Here is a 25,287-nt window from a genome sequence, read left to right as displayed (position 1 = left end):
TAACATGTGGCTGTATTTGATAATTAATTATTGAGTTGATTCTGATATGCTCACATTATTAGTTCAACCGGAAGGCGGAAACCAATAATAACGACGGCATCGCAGCGTGCTGGCCAATCTAGGGAGTAAATGGAAAAAAAATGTCCCCTTCGGAACATTTTCTGTGTTCTCGCGCTCATTTTCGAATTCCCCCCCCCCCCCCCCAAAAAAAAAGGAGAAGACAAGGCAAGTCACAGAGGTGTAACGCATGTGAACGCTTAAAGCCCTCGCATAATGATGATGACAAGATGCATAATAAAAACGACGGACGTGATGAATATTATTCCGATTCGCTAGCGCATCGCTTTGCTTTCAGCTATTTTCCACTATGATGTCCTCTTCCATGCGTTTCTTATTCAACAAATTACAGGCAATCTTGCGCCGTGCTCTGGGCAGTGATGCCGCCAGCCTGGGCCTCATGAAGCGCAACGTGGACAACGCGGCGTTCTTTCTCAACTCACTGGGAAAGTTGCACGTCCTCGGCGTGAAGATTGATCTGTCGCCGCTGTATCCGCCGGTGCCAATACCTGTACCACGCGGGACTCCCAGCATAGCACACCTTGTCAGCTGGAACCACTCGCAGTCGTGGACCGTCACAAAGTTGGAGGACTACGGCCCATCGTCAAAGGTCAAGCCCTGCAGCACTCGCGAATCGTTAAGAACATCTTTCCTCAGACACTGCACAGGTTTTCGTACGAAAATTAAATAAAAAAGAATAGTCACTAGATGATACCCAAAATTTACTGCAAGCTGAGATAATTGTGGATCAAAAAAAATTTAGCTTGGCCTTGTGCCAGGCTCTTCCCTTCATTTTCACCATGGTAACGTTTGAGTGAGTGCTCCTCCGACTAGGACAAAGCTCATAAATAAAATGATATATTGTCATCCGGGAGTCTTGATAAAAACAATATAGCGCACAGTCACGTGTCGTTCGTTTTACTGTTCCTGTGCTATCTTTCGCTCGTCACGTGATGCCTTCATATATGTTTGTTAAAATTTAGTTGTGACTCAGTGCTCAGCGCATCCGCGTGCTAACTGAATAACTGCGACTGTCTAATATTTTCATTGGAAACATAACAAAATTGTTTATTTTTCACATGTAACGGTGGAAGGCAAGAATACTCTGAGTTTCATTCTATCTCATTCGGAATTTCCGTGTGGATTTGGAGTTTTGTTTGAATGCACTTCTCGGTATCCCCTTGGGAATATGCGTAACTTTGGGCAAAATGTGTTTTATTTGTGTAACGTAGGAACAGTAACTTGCGAGAGTAGCGGTGGCCATAGGCACTGACTATCTGGAGGCGGAGGGAGGGCGCTCTAGTGTCTGAGCCCCTTTCCCAGTTTTCCATGAGAGGGGGGCCGGCAATGCCAATGCCCACCCTCCTTAAAGTGTCGTTGCCAGAGTATTCTCTTACCCACCTCATTTGAGGTTTTGATGCTCTCGTCTGCCGAGATATCATGGCAGGCTTAATTTGCTCACAGTCAAAGAGAAAGTCCTCTGTGTCCTCCGTTTCTACAGGACTGGGCGTTTTCAGGCAAGCGTCGTCGCCAAGTGTTACATTGGGCGTCACCTAACCACTGGTAGCCCCTGTGTCAGAGATGCGCCTGACGCGCTAACCGATGGGTCAGTACGTAAGCGGTCGCTGGCTTTACCGAATACAGCGGCTGAGCGTGCGCGTACAGGATGTCCAAACTATCATGTGCCAAGATTGAAAAAAAAATATACAGATGTCACATAGCCGAACAGAACCAAAGTAATCTTGTTTGCTGTCACATGGATATACTGAGATTGTTTTTTTGCATACTACCTAATTACATAATTACACTTAATAACTAAACAACTTCTCAAACATTATATTTAGACGAAAAGTGTCAATGCGAAAATTGTAAGGAAACATCAGGAACTCCCGATACAGGTTTTTTTTGCACATTACGTGTGGCGTACAAATGTTTTTTCAAGCGTAGAAGAAGTCCGGAATACACGCAATGTGCCTCCTGCGGCAGTCGCACGGCAATTTCGCATATATTCGAGGGCTTCTTCCATTCTTGAAAGAAGCGGCATCTTCAGGCACTAGGCGCACGTGAAGGCCGCGCACATTATAGTGACTCGGTGTCCCATCTGCGTATTTACCATTGCTAGTAGGTGCAGCGGGGCGTGGCATTTCCGGAGACGCCGGACATTTGCGCGCATGCTCGAGTAAGAGCGAGTGCGAAATAGGAAATGTGGAGACTTTTGCTCCTTGAATATATGACTCCGCCTAGGCACTACGAAGGAGTTTCTTAGCTCGTGTTGCATGCGTTTGTCCCTAGGTGTGCCGGCAGTAGTCGCACGACACAGTAGTGCTGAACTTAGCGTCACAAGTTGGTTGCTGGACGTAATTATATTTATTCAATCGTGTATTAACGTGTCGTTATTTCGCATTATTGGTGGCGCCTCCTGGACACTGAAGCGGACACGAGGACACCAAAGCTAGAACATGGACTGGTCCGTGGGTTGGGGCTCGGCGAGGCCTGCGCAGGCCTGGGGTGCATAAGATCGGCTGTCTTCTATCGCGGACAGCCATTTTTTTTTATTCGAGCACCCTCTGGCACGCTTCCGCTTCCATGGCCCCAACCTGCGGGCCGCCCTGCTTCCAGCTTCGAACCCCCCCCCCCCCCAAACTACCTCCTTGGGTGCCCCGGAGATCCTACGCCGCCTGCCTGAGGTGCTTTCCTGACTCCGTTTGCCAGTTACACGTGCCGTCCTGGAGCAGTGCTTGTAAAAAATCGAATCTATCGTCGCGGCGAAAAATGCGGCACACGACTTAAACAACACCAGCCATAACTTTGCCCCTTCAGACACAACGATCACCGTGCCCACCGTCTGACTGCGTGGACAGCCAGCGGTGGAGCGTAAACAAACTCTACCGCACTCCGCAATGCCGGCATGTCTCGGGGCCAAACGCATACAACACGCGCTAAGAAACCTCCTCCGTAGTGGTTAGGCAGAGTCACATATTCTAGGGGTAAAGACCGAAGATTTTATCTCTCGCACGCCCTCTTACTCGCGCCAGCGCAGAAGCGTCGAACGCCGCGGGAAACGGCACGCCCCGCTATAACTACTAGCAATTTGTAAAAAGGCGTCCCTTCACGTCGCCCACCTCTCCGTGCAGGCTGGCGATAATTGCGTCGTCCGCTACGGCATCCGTCACGTCAGTGCCCACTCTTGAGCAGGGCAAGCTCCTAACGTGCGCCTGTAAAAGCCGATTTCGGGGGAAGGAAGAAAATTTTTGTCGAAAACGATCGGCATAAAGTTAGCATAAGGCGTTATCAGTTAACGAATTACTATTTTCTGGCCGTGTTACAGTTTGAGAAAGTAAAAAGTGCAGTTCTAACATTTTCATACACATATATAGATGTATTTGGTGCCCTCACATCCAACGTGCCTTTCTTTTCTGTTATAACCCGATAATTTCCGAACATTTCCCGAGAAGAAAAGGCATATAAGTCGAGTTATGCCCGATTTCTCCCCGAAGTATGCTCTTTCGCAAATGACAATAGTAAATGCAGGCATTACAAAACTAATGAACGCTCGTCCTTTTCAGTATATGCAAGTGCCCTCGCACGCTCGCCCTTGCATCCACGCACACAGGATGCGATAGGATCTCATCACATACTGATAGTATGCGGAACCTCATGGCGACCTCAACGCCGGAAATTCGCCTAGGCTGTAATTGATATTTGTGTTTTGTAGAGTTGAACAACCCGCACTGCATTCAGCCGAGCTACTGTAGTGACCAAGGTACTCGACCATCTATACGTGCAGTGGTCCCAGGACATTGTCCAGTTGGACCTTGGGGACCATGGCGCAGACTCCTATTTGACTGGCCATCAAATTCAAGGGAGGATAGTGTTCCCTGCGGCTGGATATATAGTCCTTGCCTGGAAGTCACTGGCAAAGCGCTGCGGCAAGCCTTTCTGCAAGGTTCCTGTGGTTCTAGAAGACGTCAGATTTCAGCGAGCGACCATTATGCAAAAGGATGGTGAGCCGACGATAGTTTTGCGCTTGATTAAAAAAACTCGGTCAGTGTCGATTTGTTATGGTTGATAAATGTTGGTCAATAGCACAATATGTGGGATTCAGTGATACGCGAAGTTTTCTTTTTCATTGTTTGTTGTTTAATTATTGTTTATTGTCTGTGTCTTCACTTCACTCCTAAGGGGTTGTCTTTTACAATAATATATTTTTTATTTCATAAACAGCTTTCCACGTCTGCCTTTGCCTTATCGCCTGCTGTACAGCTCAGGGATTCTAGCTTAATAACCGCTCCATTTAGTTTACTTGTCCGGAGCTGTTAAGCTCCTACATTCTCCGCTTTGCCAGGAATTTCTTTAACATTGTCTGACGATTTCGCGACTTCAGAAGGGCACCCCTTTTTGCTGGGACTACGCGCAACCCACCGCCATCATCAGGTTGGGGCATTTTCTTGCAACACCGCCCGTCCTGTGTTGGCGCATGTTTACCTGTTTTGGCCTGCCCTAGTTGCTCAGTGGCTATGGTGTTGGGTTGCTGAGCACGAGGTCGCGGTATCGAATCCCAGCCACGGCGGCCGGAGTTCGATGGGGTCGGAATGCGAAAACACCCATTGACTTATTTCGCTGTACGCTAAACAACCCCAGATGGTCGAAATTTCCTGAGTACTCCAGTACGGCGTGCCTCATAATCAGAAAGTTGTTTTGGCATTAGAACACCATAATTCATTTTTTTACCAGTTTGCCGCCAGCAAATTTTTTCCTGCCCAGACTGCTCAGGGAACATTTGCAGTACACGCAAAATGGCAACATACCAGGGGTGCTAGGCAGGACGCGCCGAGTTTCTCGTGTGCATGAATTTTGCCCAAGTTTGCATCGTTGCAGCCAGTGAACGAAGATAACATGGAAAGCGCAAGAACAGCAGGCAACAATAATGTCGATAAAAAGGTACGTATAGCTCGTCAGCTCCACCCTGTCGCCTTCCGAGCGGGAGCACCTCTTGGAGCTGCTGCACCAGTTAAAATATTGTTTTTCGACGATGTGAGAGGTCAAACAAACACCACTGACCAAACACCGTATCATCACGGATTCGAAAAAAATACCTACCGCGTAGCTCCAAAGGTACACGAAGAGATTAAAAAATAAGTGAAGATGCTCGAAGATGATGTAATACAGCCTTCCAAAAGTCCCTGGGCGTCACTCCTGGTCTCATTCAAATGGAAGGACGGCAGTTTTCGATTCTGTATCGATCACCGCAAATTAAACCAGGTAACGAAGAAAGACGTCTACCCGCTGCCACGCATCGACGATTCGCCGGACCTGCTGCTGCAAGCATGTTATTTTTCATCAATGGATCTAGGAAGCGGGTATTCGCAGATTGAGGTCGAAGGGAGGGACGGTGAAAATACTTCCTTCGTGACGCCTGACGGTCTTTACGAGTATTAGTTCCTTCCTTTCGGTTTGTGCTCAGCGACTGCCACTTTTCAACATCTAATAGACACCGTACTACAAGGCCTGAAGTGGCAAACATGCTTGGTTTATCTAGATGATGACATAGTGTTCTTAGCTACCTTAGAGGTGTACCTAAGCCTGTTACTCACTGTTCTCTTTGCCATATGTTCAGCTGGCCTGACGTTAAAGTCAAAGAAATGTCATTTTGCTTTCAGTGAACTGGGCTTCCTTTGCCGCGTCGTCAGTCACGAGGGTCTACGACCTGTTCCAGCCAAAATAGACACTGTGACAATGTTCCCCACGCCACACGACAAGAAGGCAGTGAGGTGCTTCTTGGGGCTGTTGGCCTATTACCGAGATTTATTGCGAATTTTTCATGCATTGCTGCGTCGTTAACACGCCTGACACGAGATTATGCTGCCCTTCTATGTAGGGGGGGGGGGGGACGAGCAAGTAGTATTTAGGGAACTACGCCTACGCCTGCAAACGCCTCCTGTTCTTGGGCACTTCGACCAAGAGGCCCCGACAGCACAACACACCGATGCGAGCAATGTTGGTCTGGGTTCCGTACTGCTGTAGTGGCAAGATGGCTGCCATAAAGTAATTGCCTGTCCTAGCCGAACTCTCTCTCGTACGGAGGAAAACCATTAAACTACCGAGAAGGAATATCCTCGCCCCGTGGTTTGGGTGGTTATCGAATTTCGCCCGTATTTTCGCGACCATTCATTCAAGGTTGTCAGCGATCGTCATTATCAATGTTGGCTGATAAACTTGAAAGACCCATTTGGCCGTCTGGCGCGCTGGAGCCCTAGGCTTCAGGAGATCGACGTGACCATCATTTACAAATGAGAAAAGAGGCACACCAACGCCGACTGCCTCTCGCGGTCACCCGTCGTGTCCGGAAGTAACGATGACGTGGACGCGAGATTTTTGGGCGTCGTCGACGCCGTCACCATTTCACAGGAGTAGCGCCACGAACCAGAGCTGCTCCCACTCATGAATTTCTTGGAAGGGCGAAGTCAAGAGGTCCCGCGACTCTATGGCAGGAGACTGACGTCGCTTTGTCACCGGAACGATGTTCTCTGTAAGAACTTTTCAGCCAGTGCCAGCACCTACCTGCTTGTCATACTGGCATCACTTCTAAAAGAACTACTAAAAGCATGCCACAAGAAATCACCGCAGATCATCTTGGCTACACGAGAACATTGCCGCGACTCCGAGAAATATTACTGGCTGAAGCTACCCGCTGCTGTAACCGCCCAGTACAAACATTTACGGACTGCCAAAGACGCAAACTGCCTCCCGGCAAGCCCGCAGGTCTCTTGCAACAAGTCGAGTTACCAGGCCAGCCATTCGCCCAAGTTGGAGTGGATTTCCTGGGCCCATTTCGAACATCTACTGCTGGCAATAGATGGATCATTGTTGCCACCGACTACCTGACGCGCTACGCGGATACGAAAGCTACACAGCGGGACACAGCAGCCGAAACAGCTCATCTTCTTATTGATAAAGTCGTCCTTAGGCACAGCGCCTCGAAAGTTGTCATTACAGACAGAAGAACTGCCTTCACTGCCGAACTTCTCCACTCGCTTCTTAGACTCAGTGGTACAAGCCACTGGAAAACATCCACTTATCATCCCCAGACGAACGGACTAAACGACCGTCTTAATAAGACCCTCGCAGACATGCTATGCACGTATGTAGACGTAGAACGTTAGAACTGGGATCAGATTTTGCTTTACGTAACATTCGCCTTTAAGGCTGCTCGACAAAAAACTGCTGGAATGACACCATTTGGCTTGGTCCATGGTCGCGAAGCCACGACAACGCTGGATGCCATGCTGCTGAACAAGTTTGACGACCAACCTACCAACGTTGACGAATTTACTCAGTGCGCAGAGGAAGCCAGACAGCTTGCGCTCGTACGTTTCTGCATTCAGCAAGACGAACATGCAAAACGGTACGATAATCAGCCAAGGTCGCTTTTCTGTACTTCCGACGACAAAATATGGGTCTCAATAACCATACGCCGTCGTAGACTCTATGAAAAATTAGCAGTGGCTTAGCTCGGTTATACCAGGATACACGTAGCAAAATCTAAGGCATAGCATGGTTAGCCTTGGTTAATCTTCATTGCAAGTCCAGGTTAGTCTGGTTGTCTGGATATGTTGCAGCGTTTAGCCAGTCTTTCGGCGTGTTGTTCGTCTGTTTCCTCGGCGATTTGTTTGCTCTTTGTCTCGTTCCGATGTCGATTCCAGGCCTCCTCCTGTTTATGAGAATTGTCACCGCCCATACAGCCACCGCAACTGTGGTTGTGGCGCATGCGAGCTCTCCTTTTCAATCTTCCGACATGTTATCAGGCATGCGACACAGCTGGCGGAGCGAGCGGAGGCGAGCGCAGCGACGAGGAACGCGTTATGACGTCATACCAAACGGCGGCGGCGCCAAGGCACGGCGCTGCGCAGCGGCGGAACATAAAGTCCCTTGATAATTTGAAAGTACCGCCACTCTTTGAACTCTGCCACCGCCGCGTGACCTCCTCGCCTCCTCCTCGCCCCTTGCGTGTCCCCCCCGCGGCAACCAGTTTTGCCCCCGTTTTTCTGCACGACGATTGGTCTCCTTGCCGTTGCCCTTGGAAACACGCCGATCTTGAGTTTTGCTTGTGTTTTTCTTTTTCGTTCGCGCCATTTTCCTCCTGAGCATGGCTGGCTCGGTGCTTTAGCTCGGCGTAGCGAACGTTGTGCGCAGTCTTTCTGGTCTATGCGCTAGCGCTATGCCGGGCTGTTGCGCATATAACTGCAGCGAGAAGCCTGAAGATGGTTATGCCGTTTTTATGATACCACAACGAAAGCGTAACGGCTTGCGTAGGAAGCAGTGGCTGCATGACATTGGACGAAGGAACTTTGTTCTGACAAGAACAGCATTGTTTGCGAGCTGAGGAGTCTTTCTTATAGCTCGTAGCAAAGCATCCCGTAATGCTACATTTTTTTATCATTCTTCCGGCCTGCTCACCAGCGTTTTTGTTGCCGTTGTCCTCAGTATGCTTAATATTCTGGGGTGGCTCCATCACTTCGCACGTCGCTAACTGTTGTTATTCAGTCGGAAGCGCATTATTCTTGATTCTGCTTTGCGCCCTGAAAAAATTAGTGGCAAGTATCCCCGTAGTATTGCAGGTGATGAGCGTTCACTAGTCAAAATTGAGCTTTTTTTTAAGTTTTAAGGCGAAAGCCTTTAGATCTTTATGTTTCAAGGTCGCGTTCTAAACTGAAAGTATCACGTGATCCAAGGAAGGCCAGAGGGGACCCAAAGCATGTCCACCCCTGTATGAAAGAATGATTACCCAAGTTAATTTATGAATCATTAGTGGTTGACATAAGGTGGATTAGGGATGATTAAGGTTGATTAGAGTGTATTAAAGAAGGTTAAGGTGGATTAGAGTGCATTACGAAGGATTAAGATGCATGAATAAAGATTTAGGTGCGTGGAGGAGAATTAAGGCGGATTATGGTGGATTAAGGTGAAGTGTTGATGAAAGGGTATTAAGACCGATTGGGGTGGATTAGGGTGCATGAACAACAATCCAATCACTAATCACTCATTACTTTGGTAATCATTAATCATATCTTATACGCGGCTGCACATGCTTTGGTTCGCTTCCCGCCTTCCTTCGGTCACGTGATATTTTCTGTAGCTCACAACGGGACCTTGAAACAGAGGTCTAAGGCTCTCGCCTAATAAGCCACCCACAAAGGGATGTGTCACAAGCAATACTAGACCAGACGCACGAAGTAAAGCATCTGATCATGTGGCAGAAAAATTGTCTGGAGTATAGAACTCGCCTCAAAGCTCCCTTTAAATCAGTATACCCCGTTCATACGGCTTTAAGAAAAAACCAGCCTCCTCATAAACGTTGCCTCCAGCATTATCGATGCTGTTATTAGCATTTCTCAAAATTTTCAACCCCACTGGGGCGCGCAACTGGCCCAAAATAACACGCCTGCATAGAACGCTGCGGCCCGTCCGCGGGAGCCCAGGAGGAATAGCGTGCCGTGCGCAGCCGGCGGGTGAGGAGAATCGAGGAGGAAAGCGCGGTGCGGAGGAGAGTGTCGCTACTTTCAAATTATCAAGGGGCTTTAGCGGAACACCTGTGACTCAGTGCTACTAGTGGCGCATGTGCAGTAGTGACTAAGGAGCGAGAGAGAGAGAGAAATATCCGCGGCGAGGTGCGCTTTGTGACGTCATGTGCCTCGTCGGAGCACCGGCACGGCGAAATCGCAAGTTCGCGGCCAGTAAAGCTTTCTCTTTAAAAACTGCTAAGACGCTTTTTTTCGCCGTACAAGGGTCGTTCCTGACAGTGACAATAGCTCCAGTCGGCGCAAGCACTCACGCGAAGTGGTGCGTGTGGTAGGGAAGAAGCCGTAACTGTCGAACTAACTCTTGCTTTTTCATTTTCTTTTTTTTTGTCTGTGTGACTGTGCTGTTCTGTCTGTCCCATTGTCGCGTTGTACCGCTTAAATTGCGCATCGGGTCAATGCTTCCTTCGGAGGGATGCAAATGCCGCGCCTGTACTCCGATGAAGAGGACAACGCGAGTCGGCATGAGAGATTTTGTCAAGGCGCAGTGAAGAAGTCTCAGTTACACTTGGTATTAAAAGGGTGACCCGCCGCTGTGGCTCCTAAATAGCACTCTACGGCCCCTGTTTTTTACGTTGCCATAATATGCACAGACTACCGGTGAAAGCATTACTAAGCTCCTGCTGTGTCGTTTCTTTATAAATTACACGCACTGTTCATCTTGTGGCTAGTCGACACGCACTATGTTCTTTCAGATAGAAAAAGAAACAGCACAATGACATGTACACTGCAACGTTGTATTATTCATTTGCAAGGTCCAAGAGTGGCAAATGCTGTCTTACGTTTTTACCCATTTTAACGACACACCAAATGCATCTTACAAGTGTCCTAATATGCACAGCATAATGCTTACAGCAATAAATTCGTTCACGCTCTTGTATAATAAACAGAATAATGAACTCCCAGTTCCTTTATCATGCGTCTTTCGGCGGCCCGATTTTAGAGCAGTCAGGCCACGGATTATGCTGTTGCACAACAGTCATTTGCACGTCAGCCACACACACTGAAGAGCACGTGCCTGACGCTCGCCTGCTGCCACCAGGCGGTCAAGTGTCTCCATCAGCAGAACGGTTTTCTGCCACAAAAAGATTATTGGAATGAACCAATCGCATATATACCTTTATTGACAAAGAATAAAAGTATGAGGCTTTTCACTCTGTGAAGGTGGATGACTAGCGAAGCTGCGTAGAAAACGACAGTGACGGGACACTGAATTTTGAACGATGATACGAAAACATTTATTGTCTTGATCAGTGGGCATTGAGGCGAAAAGTAAGTACACACGGTACACACATTTATTTTTGTACATCCACGTTAACTCGTATTATACATTCGTTATATGCATTCGTGTTTGCATTTCGCGATAGGATGAGACAAAAAATTGTGACCGAAATCACCGCACAGACTGGCCGCGGGCCAGTGCCACCAGCACCTTCGCAGAGGGAGCGGCAGTATGGGAACGATAGCATGATGAGCGCCAGCGAGCCAGCCGTAGCGGCAAACGACGACGAACGCTCGAGTAGTAGCACGAGCCGTTGCTTATGATTAGAGTTTTTGCTCCCAGATTTTTTTGACGTTCACAAAAGATGCACGGAACCCTAGCGATCAACAGGTTCACTGTAGAATCCCCGTTGCTTTATTGCTAATAAGCGCCCTAACCGAAGAAACATTTACTGTAATTTGCATAAGAAAACAATGTGTCAGTACAACGTTGTCTAAACTTTGCAAAACTCGGGTTCTCTTTTTCGGAGCCGATTGTCACGTCAATAATTTTGCCCGGAGCTCACGTATTCCCGCACCATCACGACTTTCTAATGTCAGCACAGCAAACTTATTTTTGGTCAGTGCAAAATAAATGCATCTCTCTAGAAATCCATCTTAAGCTAACTTATGGCATCCTATGCCTACAAACATTCGATTTTTCGTCACATTCCCTAATTCTCTATCATTCACGGCTGTAGTTCGCTCTTCTTGACACACATTTCGTCACTCTAATGTCACTGCCATTTTCATGAATCGACAAGTGATAGAGGAACTGTACGGCATACCGGCCGGCTTCATTTATTCTCGTAATGTCAACATAGATACCAGTTACCACAAGTTAACACGCCGCCGCATTCCTTGCCTAATACTAGGCCTAATCATTTTCGTTACATCGGTCTCTGCACAGTACTCGACTTGTCAAGTTTCTTTGTTAACCTCCGCGTATATGTCCGTTGTAACAAAACAGGCAGAATGCAATCCCTCTACAGATTTTTTCAAGTATCAAGGATAGCGGTAATGTCGCCAGCACGATTCGGCAATATACTCCATATGCTGTTCAACCAATTATGCTTTTTTGGAAATTTTCGGCTCCTTATAAGCATCTGCTATTGATGCGTCACATGTATAAAGACAGCTTCACCCGCCGTGCTTGCTCAGATGCTATGGTGTTGGGCTGCTGAGAACGAGGTCGCGCGATTTAATTCCGGCCATGGCGGCCGCATTTCGATGGAGGCGAAATGCGAAGACACCCGTGTACTTAGATTTAAGTGCACGTTAAACTACCCCAGTTGGTTGTAATTTGCGGAGTCCTCCACTACGGTGTGCCTCATAATCAGAAAGTGGTTTTGGTACGTCAAACCCCTTAATTAAGGTAATTAACTCTTCCATAGATTCTTAGGGCTGAGTGTCATAATAAAGTTCCATCCTCTCACCAAGTTATTGAGCATTACGTTTATGTTTTCCGTCTTATTCAACCTCCCATTGCTGACTGATGCTCCGCTTATATGAAATAGTTTAAATACTTTCGGACCATGCAGTGAATGGCATCTGGTTGATTTTGTCTCCTTGCCTGACTTCTTCCTTGATATCGATTCTATATTGCTACGGAGAATTAACGTAGCTGCATAGTGTCAATATATCTGAGGATGTTGTGCTCCTTGTGCTCTATGACGCTGTAAAACCTTCATGGCTGTTCGCACAGGTAAGTGATCGAAATTATTTTTTGCAGTAAACGAAGCCATGTAAAAAAATTATGGTGCTCTGCAAATTTTTAAATTACTTCATTCATGCCACGGACGTGTTTAATTATAGAATACTCCTACCTTGATGTTGCTTCTATCTTAGTTGCTTTGTATCAAGTGCTGTGATGAATTTCTTGGAAATTACCTTAGTGAATATTTTGTACAATATTAAATTGCCCTAACGGTCTTTCAATGCAGCAACTTGATCTTTCATATGACACATTTCTTCTGACATATGTCATGCAGCTTGAATTCTTTACTGTTCTTTTACTGTGTGCAATGTGTTCATTTCAATATCCCTCATATTATTTATATTCATCGGCTTTGCCAGTTTGGTGATTTGTATCTGATTTCAGAGGCTACACGCTCCAATATTTTTCATTTATAAGATGCTTTGCTACTTCAAAAACTTAGCTACATCTTGCTCTGGTGCATTACACACTGATTTAATGTCTTTTTGGCTGCATCGTAATCTTCTATTCATTACCTCTACGTTATCTTCTTCTCGCTCTTCTTGTTTTCCTCTTCTAAAGGTGCGTACATAATTGCGAACAGAATGAATTATCCTGTTCTGGCCCTGACTGCATGTACGTTGACATAAGTCAACGTATATGCAGTCAGGGCCAGAACAGGATAATTCATGAAAGTTCTTGTCCCTTGAATAATTTTGCTCATCTTCTCTTCACAAATAAGAGTGTAATGAAGCAGACGCGCCTCGTGTTTCCGATAGCAGCGCGGAGACAACGACGAAACGTGCTATGATTTGCAGGAGAGCTCGGGCTGTTCGCTGCTGCTAGGCTACCGTTGATCTGATGCTTCTCACCTTCAATTAATCATCATTACATTTGGCGGAGGTGCTGGGTATAGATTCCAGCACCTCTTGTACCTTTTATACGTACCTATCAGCAATGTCATTTACCCTACCTAAGACTTCCACATGTTGTACTAGGCTGACATAGGCATAGCTAATGAAAGTTCTTTCATTTTTCGTTGTCCCAATGTTGCTTCCACAGGTATGCTCCCTGTTATTGCACTTCTAGAAGAAAGTATTCATCATTCAGTTTATTTGTTTCTGTATATTCTACCAATCTTTCCTCTACACAGCTGCCAACTGCCTGTTCTCCAGCCTGCTTTTTCCCTCTTTTTCTATTGGGAACAGTGAAGACATTCACGTTCATTCGCAAACGTGAGCAAGCGTTGCAATACTTGTCCAACGCGACAGGCTGCCCTAAGTAATCTGTTTCTGAATTGCCAACATTCTCCGCATTACATTTGGCGGCATTCCTGTGGCCGTAGTAAACATCAGGTGTAAATGTGCCGATAAGTTAACAGCAAAGGAACAAGGTGCGCTAACACAGGCCACTTACAGAAATGCCTACCAATCCCCCAAGCTGCATGAAGGCTTTGTCTCGTGATTTCGTAAACCAAGCACATAGCGTGTTTGCAGAATAGTTTGCACATGAAGATTATGCACGCATGCGCAGTGCCAGCCCGCACACCCTTCAGTGCCTCGAGCGGCCTCTTCTGGCCCGCAGCAACTGTCCGCAGAAATCCGGCCTTTGGCGGTGTCTTCAAGCCTTCCGTGCAGCTGTTTGCCGTTGTGTTTGGGTGGGGCTCTGTGGCGTACAAAGAGGAGAAAAACGAAGAAGAAATTCAAACAACACGGTGTCACATGCTACACTCATGCTTGTAACTGGTTACCATGAATTTGCAGTAGCACATAGGACAGCGTATTTAGCTTTATTCGTTATGTCTGGTCACAGATAGCCAGAAATCATACAACTAATAATGGATGGATTAGTACAGTTGTGTCAGCTGTTAAAAAGAAAAAAATGTTACGTTGACATTGCATAAGGAATATGCATAATTTGTGTACAACTTGCCCACAATATGGCAGGGACGGACTGGAAATTGATATCTGTGGTGGGACTACTGGTGGGTCCAACTGGCTGGTCGAGGGCTGTGACTCCTGCAGAACAATTGTAAGATAAAGAGATAAGTTGCGTAAAGAAAACCACTCAAAGAAACCTATTTAAAGTGTCACGAGGCTAAACCGTACTTTATGTTATTCTCTTGACTGCAAGCACTACAGTTGTGCGCTAATGGAGCTTTCTGCACTCCTCATATGGCGTTCACTGTAGTCGAGTTTAAATGGAAGATTTTATGCAGTCTATGGATTTAACTTTTATGACAATAAAATTAAACTGCATACGGATTACTTCACTCACTAGTATGGGCTACCTAAGTAAGAGTGAAGGCCCCAAGCCCACGTCGTATTCACGGCCAATGAATAGACAGCACCCTCCTTCCGAGTCTTAGTAGCTTTGCACCGCATGTGCCACTGAAATTGAAGGAAAAACGTCTCTAAGAAAATATGCTGCAAATTTCATAATTAAAATGTTATGATAGCAAGTATGGTCAATCGTTTATTAAACCGTATTTAACATGATTAAAAACTGTGAGAGCTGTAACATGAATTAGCGACTGTGACACCACGGCCTCGCAGCTCTAAGCTGGTCAACGTTTAATGAATTAAAAAATAAGGCGAGGTTTATTTGCGAGCATAACGCAGACCAATAACAGCAGCGCATATTTCCTAAATAACTGTAATAGGAGGCCATGAAAAGACAAATCCACTCTTCGAAACGTTGGCTCCCGCTTTCACATTGTTCTCGTTTTGCTCACCCCTGTTTTTCCCATATTATCAGTGTAACTTACATTGCAGCTTCTGACACAAAGAATACAACCCGTTTGACTTGTCCGACGAGCTCGGACCACTACCGTCGCGAAGGTGTCGCACCATTTTTTGTGGGGCCACGTTTGTTAAGAAGCTCCACCAGCTGTCTCCACAATTTATCACCCTCGCGGCCCGTTGGCGCCGCGGACATTTCGTTGCTCGGCCTGGCTAGGCTTGGATGCCTCTCCAAGAAGGCAATCAATACTTCTTTTTAAACAGCAGACGCATAACGCCCCAGCCTAGCCTTCTTTTGTCGCAGGAAGTGCGAGTTCACTTTCCGCCATGCTTCTACCAATGGCATACGCCTACTGGCTTGCCTTCGAAACTCGAACAAACGCGATCGCTCTTAAATTTTCTCGTCAACTGAATTTCCTCGTCAGCGCGCCATTACTAAATTTATTTGTGGAACTGTCGGCATCATCGTCAGTCTATTTTTATTTCCACTGCAGGGCGAAGGCCTCTTCCAGTGATCTCCAATTACCCCTGTCTTGTGCTGGCTTGGTAATTGTTGCGGCTGAACATTTCCTAATGTTATTTCCACCCCCCACCCCTCCCATAATTTTCTGCCATCCTCGGCTCCTCTTCACTTCCCTTGGCACCCAATCTGTAACTCTGATGGTTTTGGCATCACCGATACCGAAATTTACCCGCAGGTACCACGCGCTTTACCATCAACATCATGGAAGGATCAGGCCAATTTGAGATCTCCGAGGGGGGCGAAGCGGCGGCAAGCGGCCGCATTAGAATGGCTGGAGAGAACGAGAAAATCATCGACGTAGAGCCACCATGCTGGAACGCTGCTGATCTCGTGTCCGGTGATCTAGATGCCGAAGATGTCTACAAAGAGCTGAGACTTCGTGGTTTTGACTACGACAGTCAATTCCAGGGCATCCTCAAGGCCGACATAAAACGTGAGTTCTATTCACCGTGCAACACAACGTCACATGGCATGTGCAATTTATGATAATAGAGGGGCATTGGCACGGAGCAAGCAAATATTGTAAGTGGCTATCTATCCTGAGAGGGGAGGGGGGAGGAGGGGGTGATTTACTTAAAAGTGAGTGTCTTGCGCCGAAATTATGTGATGCAATTTTACGAAATTTTGGAGTGACATATTGTTATATATTATGGCATATTATGAGCCAGGAATTTGGGACAGCGGTGACGCTTGAACGGCGCCCTGTGTTATGCCTCGAAGCGACAAACTCAGTCCACTCGTTTCCCCGCGCTTTTTTTTTTCTTTTTCATCGTGTTTTAGTAATCCTGCATAGAGAGTCTCGTAAGGATGGAGAAAAGTGTCCGTTCTGATACAAATGCGAACAGCTCGTGCAGTATACGCGTTCAAGCTAATATGCAGCGTAATCCAATCGCGCAGCTTAATGAGCCGGCAGCGTTTTGCACTAACCCCCTTTTCCTCTATGATTTTTAAGCCAAGGCGTGTATACGATTTCTAGATTTGACGAGTCGTCATCGTGGTCGTTGTCGTTAACGTCGTCTGGCGTGCCTGCGAGCAGCTGTCGCTGTTCTAGCCGCAAGAAAGACTCGTGCGTGGATACCACATGCCCTATGGCCAGTGAGTGTGGAGAGTTCAGTCCCATGACGCAAAGCTCGGTTTTCTTCAACATAACCAGATGTGGCTGCCCTACGCGCATCACTAAAGACGTTGTGCGTATCACAGTCATAGAGCTGTAAACTCTAATGGATTTTCGAGGGGCGTGAAAAAAGCTGGTTTCTCTCATTTTTATTTCACAAAGATTACAAAAATTGAAAACAGAAGATGATGGTGCACAGAGTTATAAAAAACACGGCACGTTTATTTCTCTAACGCTGAAAATAATATAATTGTTACATTAATGAATCACAAAAGTCCCAGCAGAGCTTCCGAGTTCAAAATCTAGGCACGATTTTATGTCAAGGCATTTATTTCACATCAATGCTTCAGGGGCATCATGTGTATCAATATGTGTCCGATTTAGTTCCTCTTGACGCGTCAACAATACGCTGTGTAGCTGACGAAGTTTTCCGGGTAATGAGATTCGAGCGAACGCACACAAGTTTTTTGCATTGCGATCCCCTACGAGCCTGTTTCGTAGCCTGGCGTGCACATTTTCATACTTGGACCAGTTTCTTTCACTTGCCGCTGAAGAAGAGGGCATCTGCTGTACGCGACAGGCAAGGGGGCTCAAGGGTTGGTTGAAGCGAAGAGCTTGCAACCACGTCGATGGATCCAGCTGCTTCGCAGACTCCCGAATTCCTTATTTTGACAAAGCTCTACATAAGCTTAAAGCAGTCGCATCGCAACAGAATAATTCTGATGGGTAGGTCTGTTGTTATTTTCTTCATATTTTTTTTTTAAATTTTTATCTTGCGCACAAAAAAAAACCGCGTGGAAGCATTTATTTTTCAAAATATTCAAGGTTTTCTTTTTCTTTTCAGCAGCTTAAGTTCCAGTTGCCGAGAGCATCTGCAGTCTCACGACTGTTTAGCTGCAGGATGAGTATCTCGCCGTTTGGTTCGTGCTGACGCCTAGTCATCGGTAACGGCGCGGGCTTTTGCCGCCACGGGCTGTTCTCTCTCGCGACAAATGCACCATGCGGTTCCCGCTGTCAGCGTTTCTGGTACTGTTCCAGTAACGCTTTTGGCCGTCTACTTCAACGCGTTCATTTGAGAAACACACTAATCTCCTAAATGTGGATATATATCCACCGTCAGGGCAAGAAAGTGATCATCCGAGAAAATCGTCCAATTTGCTTAGGACGGTACGCCATCGCGGCTGATGACCGTTAGGCACTGGCTACGCTAAGCGTTTGTCACTGCAAGCCGCCGCGTGTTATTATATTGAGGAGCCTTTTCCGCCTTGTCGGCTTCTTAAAACATCACTTACACCGATTCCCAGAACGCGTAGGATGTTTAATTTATTTATTTATTCCGTGTTTGAAAAAAAAAGTTACAAATACCAACTGGAAATGTTGTTTGGCCTATAGCATCGCGAGTCATGTCGGGAACGCGGAACCAAAGACTAATTTTTGTTTGGTAGCAAGCCAAAACGCGGTCTGCACAAATTCTAAAATAATTTTTGAAATTCACAGGAACTTTATATCTCATCGTAGCTTCACGTAAGAGTACATTACACATAAAATGAACTACCTTCTGTGCTGCCCTTCTGAGCAGGGTTTCTACTGATGTTGCTTTTGCTTTACTTACAAGCCATATCCGTTTGTTAAAGGTGCAAGCCGTAATTACTTCAGTATATTTGCTGCTAAACGCCAAGCTATGAAGTTTTCGCGCTATATTGTCGCGATAACTGAGCCAAGTGTATTCTTAATGTTTAGAATGCGACAGCGCGTATTATAGTGATATGTCGTCATATGGAGATATATGTGTCTAATCATATGCCATAGTCATGCAGCCCACTGTATTAGCTGGTACGCGGACTCGTTGTAAATGTTTTTTTTGTACGCTTTCTTCTTCTTGCCAGAAAACAGGACACAGGACACATGGTTTGCTATACACGCTGTTATCAGTTATTTCTCAACATTTTCCAGAATTTTGCATTGGCACATTATCAAATAATTAGGTTAGAAAATCAGCAAATAACACATGCTAGATAATCCTTTGTGCACAAAGGGAAAATGAGAAATCCACCCAATCGCCCCAATTGTTGCGATTGGGTGGATGTCTAATTTTCCCTTAATAATTACTTCCCTCCACCTTGCACTTGACAAAAGTACATTTTGTTGTTCAGAAACTGTCGAAAAAGAAGATAAAATGGAGCGACAGTTTGTCGAATAAGGTCGAGCATAACTGGGGAAAATGGAGCGAAGATGTACGCGTTGTGACATGATTGACGTTCCGCGTTTCATTACGATAACAAAGAACCTTGAAAAACCACTCTCCATACCCTTGACGACGCAAGGCTAGCGGCTCATGGAGCACACATAGACCAAAACCAGCGTAGTTACGAAATTAGTCATTTCGAATGTCCGAGCTGCACCTGTTAAAACACTCTCCCTTCCTCGCTTAGAGCTTTCGGGATCATTGACAATGGACAGTTTAATGAACGCAGTGCAAATGAAACTACCAGCAACTAGGAGAAGTAGGCTGTGCTCGGACTCATCTATTGTACTTAGATCGATCACCCCCACAGCAGAAACCTGGATGATCTTTGCAGCGAACAGGGTTAAAGGTACTCTAACTTTTTGTCTGCACGGAACATTGGTGGTATCGTCTAAGTGTAACACAGCCAGCTTAGTTACCCAAGATACATCTGCAGAAAAACCTCTCAACAACGCCCAGTTGGTGGAAGAAACCCGATGGCTGCGTAAAAGGGAAGAGAGTTGTGATCACGTGAAACGTTCTGAGCTGCATAAATATCGGCAAAGGAGGCGGCGAACGATGACGAATAGGTGCAAATTTCCATCTTGTCGAAGGCGAATCCTTGTAACCTTTTAGACTGGTCAACATGTAAATATAGTGAAAAAGAGCTGCAGAAGGGCAGCGGATTGGGCGAGTTGGTGTTGCATGGTAACAATAAAATTCAAACAGCGCTAAACGACAGGACCAGAATGAGGAGGAGACAAACACGGCTGAGCGCCGTGTTTGTCTCCTCCTCATTCTGGTCCTGTCGTTTAGCGCTGTTTGAATTTTAGTGAAAAAGAGCCTTTGTTGGTTCTTCGTTTTGTTCGTTTGGCCAGTCATGTAGCCGTGAAATTGTACGTACATCTCACTGCAGATGAGTCGAAAAGGGCATAAAAGTTTAGACAGAGAAAGTCCAGAGTTATTCCCCGATTATTCAATGCGCTCTACAATCTGCATGTTTGCAACCTACACGGATAAAGAATATCTGAGAGTTGGGGCATGACTACACAACTGGAAGTTCGAAATGTGTAAACAACGTCACATTGTTCTCCTTCCAGACCAGACATTAACGAGACAGTTGTTCATAGGAGATCACCGCAAGCTTATGCATGAGTACGCCACCTTTTAGCATAATTACGTGAAAAGTACAAGAAATCAGAGGTCGACAAGTGGCGAAAACGTTTGTACATCGCTACCATAGACATAGAAGACTCGAAGTGAAACCGATGGCGGAATAATTTGCGTTTTTGCTACAAGACAAAATCACAGTTAGCATTTTAGCGTCGCTGGCGTATTCTTCGCAAGACTGTTATACTATCGAAAAGAACAGAAAGTAATTGCAATCGAACATCTTCATCTTCCTTTGCGCAGTCAGAAGAGCTTTTCATCTTGAACGCGTTGACAAACTGAACACATGAACTTTTGAATTAGCACGTGAGTTGTTTCTGTTACCTGATAGAGCCCTGTACAAAAGAACTACGAAATTACGACTGAAGAGCTAAAACGAGGCTGGAAGTTACGCCAGGCGACAATTGATGCTGTTTGGAAAATGTGCTGCCAAGAAAATATTCTTCTCTTGACAACAGCTCATATTGTGAATTCCACGTCACGAAGCGAATTGACTGTCCGTCATGGTGTTTTGATCATCGAGAAGAAGATTCTAAGATCAATGTGGTAGATGTGGTAGATAGGAATTTTTGAAGAGACCTTTCTAGTAGGGGACGCAAGACCTCAACAGAAACTGGTGAGGATGGTGGGGGGAAGAAAAAAGAATCATCAGATGTTCTACTCTGTGAAGGTTGTTAACCAGCGAAGCTGTTCAGCCCACGACATGGAGGAGACGGAGTCATTTTGAACAAAAATCCGAACTCATTTATTGTCTTGGCGCGTGGCCATCATGACGAAAGGTACGCACACTCATTTATTGTTCTGATCCGTGGTCATTATTTCACTCTCTACTGCAATGACATTCTTTGACAATGTCAAATCAATGTACGTACGCCGCTGTGTGGTAGGTTGGGCCGGATCGGAGTGGCGTCACAAGTGATATGTCTGCAACACAGAACGCGTAACTAGAGTGGAAGAAGTGTATCTGTTCGGTCGCTGTCTTTGTGCGGCACTCTAATTTTCCTGTTTTTTTGGAGATTTATGGTTACCATTGACGACGATTGATTAACAAGACGTCGGGTGAAATTTCAGCGAGCCAGGTGTCTTGCAGGTACGACATTTCTTTTTTGAGGACCTGGCTATTACCCTTCCACTACGGTTGTCCGAAGCCGAGAAAATCGCCACGAGCCTTTTGCTCGTCCGAGTGTAGCAAGTCATATGAATGATGCTACAGGCCATAATGAAATGCTTGGGGCTTTGCAAGTGTCACAAAGCTTCATAAAGCCGGCACGTTGGTTCTCCACAACTCGGAATCAACTTCGGCGAATTCAGGAATAATGACTGACGGTGAAGCCGAGAGCAAGAAACCTCGCCTAGAAGACATAAAGTATGATGATACAACATCGAGTTATGAGCTAAGTGATGAAGAAGACATGGGTGAAGATGCACCATTTGCTTTGGTCACGCACAAGAAAAAGCGAGCAGAAGGCATTTCGGTTGTCTTTCCCCCACCAAGTGGAGGTACTACTTTTTGGCAAGTAAGTCCAAACCGAGTGTCTGCCCAAATAATTTCCGCTGCCAAAAAAAAAGTACAGACTTTCAGGACGACCAGAGATGGAAGCTTTAGTGTCAGCGTGGCTTACTTAGCATCCGCAAAACGCCTTTTGATGCTCGCATGTATAGGCGGCCTGGGAATAGCCCTTCATACCTGGGTCACACACGCGAAAGGTTGGGAAAGTAAGAAATCTGCTTCTGCAGTATACAGACGAACAACTCCTGGAGTTCTTGAAAGACGCAAGAACTATATTGGCACGCAGACAGATAAGCTATTCGCGCCAAGAAGATAGAGCAGTAAAGTCACATCCGCTTCAGACCATAATTCTGACTTGCAGATACGATTGCCTTATTCAAGGTAGAACTTACTTGAGCTTCACCAGCCATCCTGTTGAGGAATACCTAGGACCAGCAATTCGCTGCTATATTCGCCAGAGATTTGGGCACATATAGAAAACCTGCCGCAGCACACGTCGATGCAAAACCTGCTCAGAAGATCATGACCACAAGGAATGCAAATCCCTCCGTCAAACAAATGTGCGAATTGTGCGGGGAACCAAGCCGCCTCCTTCTCAGGCTGCCCTCAGAACAAGGCAGCTGAACAAATCCGTCGACTTATCCTGGAACTTATCCTGGAACTTATCCATGGAAGACAACCGCCACGCAATGAACTCGCCCCCAACCTTTAGATTCAACATCCAGTGCAATATCACCCACCTCAGAGGGCACCGCAACCACCACAGGCAAGAGAACCAACAAGCTATTCCTTCGCAACAGAACACCCAAGAGTGCAATCAAGACATCAGTCAGGAGGATCACAGTCAAGCGCCCAGTCTTATGCATCAATGCTACGGAAACCCAGATGGCAACAGGCAGAAAGTAATAGTCAAGAATGCTCCAATATTCGCACACATTTTTCTCAGCACCTTATGCACCTAGTGCAGTAGTAACGCCAGCTAGTAGCGAACATAACACCGCATCGGTGACAACTGATTTTGCAAATGCTTTTCGCAGCTCTTAAGGCAATCCTGTCTGCTCTGCCGGAAGCAAACAGCCTACCCAAAGTGAAAGCCTTGTTGACTCTGGAAGCACTGTTGCGCCAACAATGCGGGCTAAATTGCGGCAGGCAGTACACGAATAACCGCTACAAAAATGTTTCCATATTTCAGTGGGATGCCAACAGTCTTCGAAGGAAGTGTGCGGACTTTCGCAATCTACTTGTGCAATACAACCTTCCAATACGTTTCCTTCAAGAAGCGGGAATCAATAACGACTTTCGCCTCTCAAATTATGTGATCTACAAGACTTATCGTTAAGGTGCTGTTAGCATAGAGCTCCTGTGCGTCAGAAAGGACCTACCATCTTATCAAACTCAATCCAGTGATTTAGACTTCCCGGAATTCATCGCATGTAAAGTATCCTTCGATAAGCTCTGCATAACAGTGATTAATCTTCATCTACAGCCTTCAAACCGGATTTCAGTAGAAGCGGTAGTGGATATCTTCAAAATGGCTCATTTTAATGTATCCATGTGTGGCGACTTCAATGCACACAACTTCTTCTGGGGAAGTGATCATTGTGATGGACGTGGCCACTTTATTGAGTGCGCCACAGATAAATGCAACTTGACTGTTTTAAACGATGGATAGCCAACATTTCTTCGTGGATATAATTATTCAGTCTGCATAGATGTTACCCTGTGTTCACATGATCTAGTGAATGGTGTGGGATGGACAACAGATATGGAAACGCGCGGAAGTGATCATTTTTCCAATCCTTTTATATATCCCTAGCATGCACTATGATATCAGGCGTTACAGGAGACTAACCAAGTGGCAAGCTTTTCGGTACCGCCTAACGGATCAAATTAATCAGCATGCAAAAGTGTAAAGACCTAAAGAATTTTTGCAGGATAGTACGAACATATGCGCAAAGAAGGCCGCAATTCCAAAAGATTATGCTGCATTTGATGGAGAGTGTGAGCAGCTAAGAGCCATCAGACGCCGATCCAAAAGAGCGTACTGACGGAACGGAAGCTTAGAAGTATACAGAAACACTCAGAAAATACATAATGTAATGCGCAGACGCATGGAAAACTTAGGCAAACGGCGCTGGCGCGATTTCTGCGGCGCGCTGTCTCCTTACACTTCTATCGCACAAATTTTTCTAGTAATTTGTTCATTAAGTGGACCGGTAACACAGAGCTTCCCATCTCGTGCTCTCGCTGTAGCTCGGGACACGTGGACACGAGACGAATTTTGTGAGCTTATTTTCACACCTGCTTTTTCATCGCAAAGTGCAGAATTTGATATTTCGGTAGTGTTAGCTAAGCACAAAATTATAGCTTGCTACTCGGCCCAACATCCTCAATTACATCATACTTTCACATTAAGCGAGCTTCAATCTGCAATTGCATCATGTCGTCAAAATTCCGCTGCTGGGCCGGATGGCATTACGTACAATATGCCAAGAAACCTCGAACCGACAGGTACGAATGCTCTCTTAGAGATCTATAAAAATTTATGGACAGAAGAAACTGTACCTGACTCTTCAAAAGTCGCTCGAATCATACCAATTTTAAAACCAGGTAAGACGCCCTTGTGCCTTGAATCCTTCGACCCAGTTAGTTTGACAAGTTGTTTATGCAAAGTAATAGAGAAAAAGATTAAGGCGTGACTTCAATGGTGGTGTAATAAAACGGATGTGTTGTCCAACTACTTAGTTTTAGAAAATATAGACGCGCAATGGATGCAATATTAGGCATAGGAACCTGTGTGGAACCCGTGCGTGCAGTGGATACGTGACGATAGCAGTATTCCATGCCATCAAGAGGGCATTTGACACTATTAGTCGCGTTCATGTTCAGTTAAGTATTTTAAAACTTGGACTTTCTGGCAGGTCCTTGCGACGCATTTCTGAATTTTTATCGGGTCAGAAAATATTTGTTCAGATGCTTTAAGGAAAGAGGCCTGAACTTGTTGTCAAACAGGGAGTACCACAGGGAAGAGTACTCAGCCCCTTTCTTTTTAACGGTTTCATGACTGATTTGACAAGAAGACTCCCATCACAGTTAAATTTTTCACTGTATGCAGATGATTTGGGCATCTGGGTCTAATGCTCAACTACTTCAGATGGCATTGCAAGACGGCATAAATATCATTAACCAATTTTTGAGACAGAGAGGAATGGTTCTATCATACGCAAAAACAGCTGTATTGCCCTTCACTCGGAAGCAGGTAAAAATTTCACTTTTAATCTGGAAGGACACCCTCTAATGATTGTCACACAGTATCTATTTCTTGGTATAATACTTTATTTGCAGCTATCTTAGGCACCCAACATAAAAAAGCTCGAAAATGAGGTCAATGCCATAGTGACTGTACTCCGCGGT

General features: G+C 45.8%; 1 protein-coding gene across 2 annotated transcripts in view; it reads left to right on the top strand.

Moving 5' to 3' along the window:
• The window catches only part of LOC139055911 (fatty acid synthase-like), a 237,530-nt gene that overhangs the window by 74,984 nt on the left and 137,259 nt on the right, over positions 1-25,287 (top strand). For both annotated transcript variants that reach the window (XM_070533550.1, XM_070533549.1), the window contains exons 12-14: positions 410-667; positions 3,845-4,061; positions 16,031-16,288. In XM_070533550.1, coding sequence (XP_070389651.1) covers positions 410-667; positions 3,845-4,061; positions 16,031-16,288 — 733 coding nt within the window. The remainder of the gene's footprint in view (positions 1-409; positions 668-3,844; positions 4,062-16,030; positions 16,289-25,287) is intronic.

Source organism: Dermacentor albipictus, chromosome 2, assembly GCF_038994185.2.
Source record: "Dermacentor albipictus isolate Rhodes 1998 colony chromosome 2, USDA_Dalb.pri_finalv2, whole genome shotgun sequence".
Lineage (NCBI taxonomy): Eukaryota > Metazoa > Arthropoda > Arachnida > Ixodida > Ixodidae > Dermacentor > Dermacentor albipictus.
Note: the sequence above shows the minus strand (reverse complement) of the source record. Positions and strands in the feature narration are given on the sequence as shown.